Genomic DNA, 9,655 nt, shown 5'->3' on the forward strand with positions numbered 1-9,655 from the left:
CACTCCTCTGAGCTACAGATGGACAGAGACAGACCAAAATTGATTAAGAAAAAAACATTATAGTGCTTCAATTCAATTCCCTGTAAAACACACAAACAAACACACACACACACACACACACACAAACACACACACGTACATATGCATTATTTTTCTGTTCATTACTGTAAAGCGGCTTTGAAACAATCTGTATTACATAAAGCACTATATAAAAAAAAGTGACTTGCCTTGATATATTTAAAAAAAAAAAAAATTCAACCAATATCCATTTTAATGCCATATTTTATAAGTTTGTTTTTACATTTTTGAACCTTTGATTAGATTTAATTTTAAAAATGCATTAAAAGAAAAATACAATATTAAAATGTAAAAATTGTATTACCTTCAACCAAAAATAAAATTCATCAACATGTATGATTTTAAAATGTATTAAAATGTACAAATTAAAATTTTATAAAATTAAATGCTTTAATATCCTGTACATCAATACTGATTATTTGAAAGAATTTGCAATATAAGCATTATAAAAGTAAGTAAATGCATTAATAATATATTATTCACATGTTTTAAGGTCTCTCTAAAAAACAAGTGGTCTTTGGTTGAAGATTGCTGATTTGGAGTATTTAAATGCTGTTTTCTCTCCTAAAACCCTGCAATGTGAACACAGTCAGTATGAACTCAAGATAACTGGCAAAGCATGAACAAAAAAGTATTTAATGCATTTTATGATGCTGAAATATGACACTTGATGTTGAGTTTATCCTCCAGTAGGTGGCAGTATGAGCACAAAAATACATTTGAGCATTTGAGAGTCACAATCTGTGGTTTGAGACAAAGCATCTCAGTCAGCACAGCCATAACATTTCCTGTTTTTTCCATAGCATCCTTTATTTTTTACATGGGTGAGTCATGCATTATGCGCAATAACTTTAATACTGTAATCCTTCTTATTCACAAATCATGTTTCGCTCCAAATCATTCTCTTTCTAATCGTTTAGCACATTCACTGGAAATGTTAGCATTAGGCGCATGTTGTCTAGCAATTGGGGAATTTGTTTACATGATCACTTGAAGTGCTTCTGTGCCCTAAATCAAACTATTTACATCGGGGAAGGCTGGGAAAAACTCCAGCGTCAAATAAGGCCATGTTTCCTTGCATTGCACAAACAGTAAAACACAAAATAGAGAATTTAGTCTGCAAATTTCCGTTGGAGCATCATGTAGAAGTGTTTAAATGTGTACAGGCCCCTTTATAAACCACACACTGGACAGTAACACTAAACAGCTTCCAGATGTTCACAAACCTGTCACTCCAAGCTCCGATCCACTCTCTCTGACCCCACGGGTTCCTCATACGGATCATGGAGAGCTTCTCCGATTTAAAGAACGCCCGCAGGCCGGTGCCCAGACGCACCTTACGCACGTCAGTCACCGCATACGCGTGACCTTTGACCAGGCCGCAGTCTAAACGGGCTTCCATGTCCGCCTGACTCGTCGCCTACGAAAACGAGAATCCAAATATGAACACGAGACTGGGATAAGACACAATAATGCATTAAACACTAATGCATGAGAATCTCACTCTAATGGAGCAGCTGATCAGGCCTCCTCTGTTGTGGACCTTCAGAACGCGCTCGAACAGCTGATTTCGGGCCTCTTCCTCCTGGCTGAACTTCCCTTCCAGCAGATCCATGGGCTCAGATATTCCACCAGTGAAATCCACAAGAGCATCGGCCGTGTTTCCGCCATCCAAAGCATCATAACATACACATAACCTGATAAAAGAGGGACCAGATAAATGAAACCGTAAAAATAAGTATATTAGGGTTAGATATACACACATAAACTGCTGTTCAATAGTTTAGGATCAGTAATATTTTTTATGTTTTTTAAAAGAAGTTTCTTATGCTCATTAAGTCTGCATTTATTTGATCAAAAATACAGAAAAAAAAAAAAGTAATATTCCGAAATATTATTACAATTTTAAAAAAACGTTTTCTATTTTAATATAGTTTAAAATGAATTTTTTTTCTGTGATCAAAGCTGTATTTTCAGCATCATTACTCCAGTCTTCAGTGTCACATGATCTTCAGAAATCATTCTAATATGCTGATTTGCTGCTCAAGAAAATGTCTGATTATTATCAATGCTGGAAATAGTTGTGCCGCTTCATTTAATAAAAAAATTAAAAAAAATTGGAAACTGATCATTTTTTAAAGATTCTTTGATGGATACAAATTTTAAAAGAACAGCATTAATTCAAAATAGAAATATTTTCTAACAATATAAGTCTTCACTATCACTTTTTATCAATTTAACACATGATAAAATTATCACAGGTTGCAAAAAAATATGAAGCAGCACAACTATTTCCAACATTAATGAAGGATCATGTGACACTGAAGACTGGAGTTATGATGCTGAAAATTAAACTTTGATCACAAAAATTAATTTAATTTTTAAGTATATCAAAATAGAAAACAGTTTTTTAAATTGTAATATTTCAGAATATTACGGTTTTATTCTGTATTTTTGATCAAATAAATGCAGCCTTAATGAGCATAAGAGACTTCTTTAATTAAAAATCATACTGATCCCAAACTTTTGAATGGCAGTGTGTATATAAAGAATATAACTTTTAATCATATTATATTAAATATATGATAGCTCCATTCAATTTGATGTTTTTTTTTCTGTGTGATATTGGCTGTGGTATTTACTTGGCATAGGCTTTCTCCACCAGCGCACTCCAGAACTCATTACTGTCGTTGGAGTGGCAGTAGATGAGCTGCCCGTTTGCGGTTGGCAGTCGGTCATCAATAACGACGTCCACCCATTCTCCAAAACGCCAGAAGCGAAAGTGAAATATCCCAGCATAGCTCTCCGGTTTCTGCTTGTCCCACTCCTGGTCCTTCCAATCTGGGATAACCTATAAACAGACAAAACACTGCTTTTTTATAACTATAATCAATTAAAACACATTGCCAGAACTCTGATGCAGACAAGGAAAATGTGGGGAAACAAAAAAGTTATGGAATTACAGGAGCTTATGGGTGAATCATATGAAAACCATCAAGAACATGCTCACTCCAAACATCAAAAAAAAAAAAAAAATTCTTTGGATAATTGTTTTACTTTAATTAACCGTATTTAAAGCAATGTTGTTTTACTATTAAATATAATTATAATCTTAATATTTTTTATATTTTATTTTAGTAATTTTAATACTTTAAATTTTCAATTTTAGTACTTCAACATTTTAGACAGTTGCCAAGGCAACATTTCTCATTTTTCTAAATTTTAATTGCATTAGTTGTACATTTTCATGTCAGTTAAGCACATTTATACTCTCAATTCAGAACACCGCAATGCTAAAAACTCAGTCTATAATAATAACAACAATAAACTAAGTAAAGAATATATAAATCATAGAAGTATTTGTTGTACTGTGTTTACACCAAGTTAAAAAAATTAAATTGCAATACTTTTTTTCACCCCTATATTTGGATTTTTACTGCATGCCGATCTAATGAAAATAATCAGTCCAAAATAAATAAATAATTTATTTCTGAATTACTTAATTTAAAATAAAATAAAGTCAAATGTCCATTGGCATTAGGTAAAGGGAATGTGGGGTTAAAAAAAAAAAACAAACAAAAAAAATAAAAAAAATAAAAGCAGTATTATAAATCAGACATCGGGAATCAATCAAAGCGTCCTGCCTTCAGGCAAATGCCACGCATTAGTTCTGGGAAGGCCGACTCACTGATTCTTTGAACGCTTTGATTCAATAAATTGGTTCAAAAAGCCAATTAATCCGTTTGTTTATGTCATGTTTATGTCAAGTGTTTCCATTACATTGCTCAAATCATCTATGAAAAAGTTTTCTCTCCAGGCATGAACATCTACAACTCTAGATAATTTTTACTCATTTTAATTACTTATTTTATTTATTTATAATATATTATATAAAATAATTATTTTTGCATTATATAATAAAATAAAGTACTTTTATAGCCAACATTTCAGCTTGTCAACACAGAAAACACAAACCATTTAATTACACAATTTTATGGATATTTCACGCAGAACTGTAAAGTTTTTTTAATCATCAACTAAAAACTATTAAAACATTTTATTGTAAATGAAAGCTGAAATAAAACGTTACATTGAAAAATTATGTTTATACTATATTTTTGTATATACTGTATAACAATCTATTGAAAATAATCAAAAAAGTTGTAAATTGGAAATAAATGTAAATAAATCAGTTTAGCAGTATTATCAAATTAGATGCATATTTAAATAATCAAAAAAAAAAAAGCAAATAAAGTTTAAAAAGCAGTGGGCATCGATTACAACATATCAGACTATTATTTGATATTTCATGTAGTGCCGAAAAGGTTTTTTTATTGTTGGCTAAAATATTTTTGTTAAATAAAATAAAATAGGAAATAATAAATACTAAAAAGTAAAAAAAATAAAATAAAAAAAAAACAGAACTAGAACAAAAATAAATTAAACCTAATCAGTGAGATTAAAAAAAAGGAAGACAAAAGCACATAAAATTACTAAAGCTTAAACTACAATTAATTACACTTTATTTTAAGGTGTCATTTAAGGTATAATTCTAGGGGCTAATTTGGGTAATTTAAGGTATAATTGTACAAATAAGTACTAAGTATTATTAATGAATTAAAGTAACTAGTTGCATGTAATTCTGGGTAACACCTTATTTTAAGGTGTCCTTGTAACACGTTACATGTACTTAATATTATAACAATTAATTATGCACAATTACATGCAAGTAACCCTAAGCCAAACCCTAACCATATAGTAAGTACATGTAGTTAATTAATATTGCTCAGTACTTAAATGTATAATTACACTGTAACAAACACCTTAAAATAAAGTGTAACCTAATTCTGCATAGTGTATTGTTATTAAGTACATGTAACATGTATAACAAGGTCACTGTGAATAAGTGCTATCCCACAATTAAAATGAACATTTTTTCCCCCCCACAGAGCTAGTCGCAATGCATTCTGGGATTGTCTTCTCTGTGAAGCACAGATGTGATGCTGCCTTAATAAAATGGCCAGAATGAGGTTTAAATGGCAACTTATGATCCCTGCCTACCTTTAAGAGCAGCTTTAGCATCTTTAAATACTGGCTAGGTAGGCAGCTCACCATGCAAGAGTGTGTGTCCAGACGAGAGCTGTGAGTGTGTGTCTGACGGAGGTCTTCAGGGGGACGGCAGGAAGACAGGGATGTGTTACAAGACCGTAATTAGACCTCAGGAGGAAACGCCACGTCTAGTAGAGACAGAACACACAGCTCGGAGGGAGATGGAGAGCTTGGCGTCCTGCGCACCGGTGTATATCCATGTGAGGTGCGTTACGGCAGGACGTCCCGCGAGGCTCTTTAATGAGAATTACGTGGAGCGACACGGACGGATGACGTACGAATGTAAGCTCATGAGTGAACGGAAGTGTTTTAAAAAAAAACTTTCTCCATGCATTCGCATCTGGAAATGTGTAACGCATAGAAACAAACAGAAGTCGTCTCGTGGGACTCAGTGTTTGTCCACGAGTGTGCATCGTTTGTGGACACGAATTAACAGAGAAAGATGATAACCCCAAGTCTCCAATTAGTCAGAAGCCATCAAGGCAATCTCATTCTCTCGAAACCAAACTCGTCCTAATAATGCATCATTTGCTCGGGAAGCACATCCCATGACTCTGTTTGTAAGGATTACAGTGTACCTGCAAACACAGTGTAATGAGGAAACCTCACACTCGAGGAATCGACGTACCACTGTATAAAACAATAACAATCAGACAGTTTGAGGTTTATTTCAAGAAAAATAAAACTCATGAAATCCAAATCAACATGACTTATTATTTCTCACAAAGCAACAGGCTAGAACAATTTGTGCCACACTCATACTGCGTTCTGTGTCCGGTGTTTTGTCAATATTGCAAAAGAAATTTTGGTTTGTGATTGTCTTGGAAACATTAGCACTACAATGATGTTGTAACTGCTCTCTAAAACATTAAAACTAATAAAATTGTTTCGGCTAATTAAAATAAAGCTGAAATAAAAGATTTAATAAAAAATAAAATAAATAATTTATAAAACTTATTTCATTTCAGGTAGTTGCCAAGGCAATATTTTAATAATTTTCATTTAAGTACCAAAATGAAGTACTAAGAAAAAGACTAAAACTAAAGAACAAACTAAAGTTCATTAGAAATATTAAAAAACAAAACTAATAAAAATACTAAAACTAAATTAAACAAAATTCAATTAAAAATCAAATGGAACTACAAACCAATCAGTAATGTTTTGCATTATTTTTGAATTTGAGTTACAGCTGTAGTTTTTGTAAAGAAAATTGTAATTTTTTAAAAACAAAAATATATACAAAAACATTTAAAGACACTTTGCAATTTAATAAAAATAAAAATATTTCTAAAAATATATATAAAAACACATTGCTCAAAAACGTTTTGGCGTGGAGCTGGTGAAAATGTTGGCAGGGCAAGTAAAACTCATCGTTGTTGAGCCCTGATTTTTATAGACATCAAGAACATGGATCAGTTTGGGAGTTTTGAGGGATTCTATGCAGTCCAAAGATATAAATAACTCAAAGCACAATCACAGAGTCGTAAATTATGAAAACTTGAAATTATGACAAATGGTGTGAATGCATTCAGACTGAACAAGGCAGGCCAATGCTTTAACATGCTTCAGTGTTTCCGACGCTTTAACTCACACACAGTGAGGTTGGTGATGCCACACCATGGACAGGTCAAATACAACTGTTCTCACTGCCCTCAGAAATAAAGGTAGGTGGTTAAAGTTCAAGACTGGTAACCATGTTTCTTCAGGGACATTATACCTGCAATCAGTTTCCATTGACTCTGAAGTCAACCTCTGCTTCCTTCTTTCAATACTTCATAGCCATGAGGTGTTGATGTGAGATCGGTCCTCCTCTCTGACGGGATGTAATATCTTCCAGGCAATAATTAACCCTGGGAGGCCGAGTAATGACGACATTCACTATCAGCGAATACGAGGTGGAATATGGTGTGAACGTGTCAATCTAGACTGAAGGAGAATGATTTCCCACAGCATAAACTCTATATAACTCGCACATCTTCTGACTGGTATATCCGGGTTATGGGAGCAATCCTTCTCACTAGAGGGAATATTAACTTTCATCGACATTTAACCTATTCATTAACCAAACTAATGATAAGGGGGTGGGCTGCTGATATCACGGAGCAAGGTTGTTCAGATGAGGACACAAATATCAAAATTACTAGTTATTTTAGTTCAAATGAAGGTGGTTAATTGGTATTCCCCCCCCACTGTCATCAAAACAAGAAATTGAAAAATAAAAAAATTGAAATGAAAGATCCAGCAAGTGTTCTTGCGTTCTGTTTAAACTTTTTTTTTAATTTAAATGTATTTGTTTTAAATTTAAAATGTACACTACTGGTCAAAAGTTTAGAATAATTAAGATTTTTGTGTGTTTGAAAGAAGTCTCTTCTGCTCACCAAGGCTGCATTTATTTAATTAAAAATAAATATATAAAAAATATTAAATATTATTACTATTCATAATAACTCTTTTCTATTTGAATATCTGTTAAAATGTAATTTATTGCTGTGATCAAAACTGATTTTTCAGCATCATTCCTCCAGTCTTCAGTGTCACCTGATCTTCAGAAATCATTCTAATATGCTGATTTGCTGCTTGAGAAACATTTCTTTCTTAATATTTTTGTGGAAAAAACAAACTTTTGACCAGTAGTGCATATGCATATAATGCATCTCGCATTGCATTCAAGATATCCTATTTATCAGTTCATGCACTGAACCAATGACCTCACTGGCGTCGTGCTCAGATTTTTTTTTCCCTACTGGTTTTTCAGTGTCTTATTCCATATTTTAATTAAGATGCCATGTCAAGTTGAAATAGCTATACACAGTGGTAACTAGGTAGAAGTTGTGGTTACCATGGTAACCGCTAACTAGCATGAACTCACCTTCTGCCACAGAGCTTCTCTGGAGGCCAGACTGGAACAGGCCGCCACAAACCAGCAGTTTCCCAGCTGCCCCTGGTGCAGGTCATGAGCACTGATCCCATTCACAAACAAGTGCGGGTCTTCACACAGCTCCTGTTATACAGACAGACAAAGAGATTCCCATGATTCTCTATGTTCACACATGTATTAAACAGGGTCCAGTTACAGAAGGACCGCAGGGCAGTGTGTTTTTGTCACCTCTAATTAATCCAGACATGTTTTGCTGTTCTTGATTAACCTGTTTAGTGTGTCATTGAGGTACAATGACTGCTGAAATGGTCTAATGTTCTAACTAACCATTTAAAAGCTTAGATTAAGGGTTAGTTTTCTCCTGAAATGCAACAAACATGGGGAAGCTGGTTTTTCTGGTTAAAAGTCAACATGAAATTCAAGATATTAAAAAAAAAAAAAAGAAGAAAAAAAAACAAGAGCTTGAGGAGCATTTTTATTTTATGTGGACTTCAACAGACTGGCATTGAATGATTAATTAAAACAAAATCAAAAACGCATTGGTTGGGATTTATTTAAATAAATATAATATAATCACATTTAGGCACATATGCATTTGGGAATGCAACGTGCATCATTCATTTCACCTGATTTGTAAGAAGTGTTTATGAACCTGTTGCCAACAAAGGAGAAACTTTAAGGGTTTCCTGAGGTTTTCCAGTAAAATAAAAGATTGACGGTTTAATGGCTGAAAATTAAGAACTTAAGATATAATAATTATAATGTATTATTATTGTTGTTGTTGTTAATAGTAATACTAATAATAAAACCAATATTAATTATATTATATTTTAATATTACTTATTATAATATATCGAAATAATATTTTATTAGTATCATTATTAATCTTTTATTTTACAGTGAAATTGTTTTATTACAAAGTTTGCAGCTGTGTGCAGAATTATCTAGCTTGCGTGGGTTGTGCTCCGGCACGGCTCCAGCGCGGATGAATCTAATGTTTTGAGGAGTATGTGTGGTCAGTCACCGCAGTGGTGTGGATATTTACTGTACTTCGCAATCACAGATTCTAGCCTACGTCTTGGAATATATGACTCAAATAAGCATTTTCACCGTATATTGTCATCTGAACAAGTAAGTAACAAGTCTGCCACGTTTGTTCTGACCAACTGAGGAAAAAAGCATTACAATAAATCGCGCTACCAATGGTGATTGAATCTAAATTTATTCTCAAATTGTTAATGTTAACAACATCAGCATTGCATGACTATGAGTATAGTGTGTATAAGCGAGTAGATTTCAATTTCTGCACAGTCTAATCTCTAATTGTCATACCACTCGAATTTCATATTAAGACATTCTTTTAACCCAAAAAGCTAATTATGCTCCCTTCGAACTGGTTGTCTTTAAAATACAAATCTTATGTAATCCCAGGCTATCTGTAATCAGAAGCACATTTAAAACTGGAATATCATTTAATTTCATTCACATGTGTTTCATAAACACATAATCCTTTCTGGATTACAATCCGCATTCAAAATGATACATTTAATTATTCTGGCTGCTGTGAGAAAAGGCTATAAACGATCGGCC

At 33.1% G+C, this 9,655-nt stretch overlaps 1 protein-coding gene across 1 annotated transcript in view; it reads right to left on the reverse strand.

Moving 5' to 3' along the window:
• The window catches only part of capn5a (calpain 5a), a 27,031-nt gene that overhangs the window by 7,146 nt on the left and 10,230 nt on the right, over positions 1-9,655 (reverse strand). Inside the window, exons 4-6 of the mRNA XM_016292823.1 lie at positions 2,721-2,929; positions 1,583-1,775; positions 1,305-1,498 (exon numbers count right to left, since the gene is read on the reverse strand). Of these exons, the coding sequence (XP_016148309.1) occupies positions 1,305-1,498; positions 1,583-1,775; positions 2,721-2,929 (596 nt within the window). The remainder of the gene's footprint in view (positions 1-1,304; positions 1,499-1,582; positions 1,776-2,720; positions 2,930-9,655) is intronic.

This window comes from Sinocyclocheilus grahami, unplaced genomic scaffold, assembly GCF_001515645.1.
Source record: "Sinocyclocheilus grahami isolate Dianchi unplaced genomic scaffold, SAMN03320097.WGS_v1.1 scaffold14.1, whole genome shotgun sequence".
NCBI lineage: Eukaryota > Metazoa > Chordata > Actinopteri > Cypriniformes > Cyprinidae > Sinocyclocheilus > Sinocyclocheilus grahami.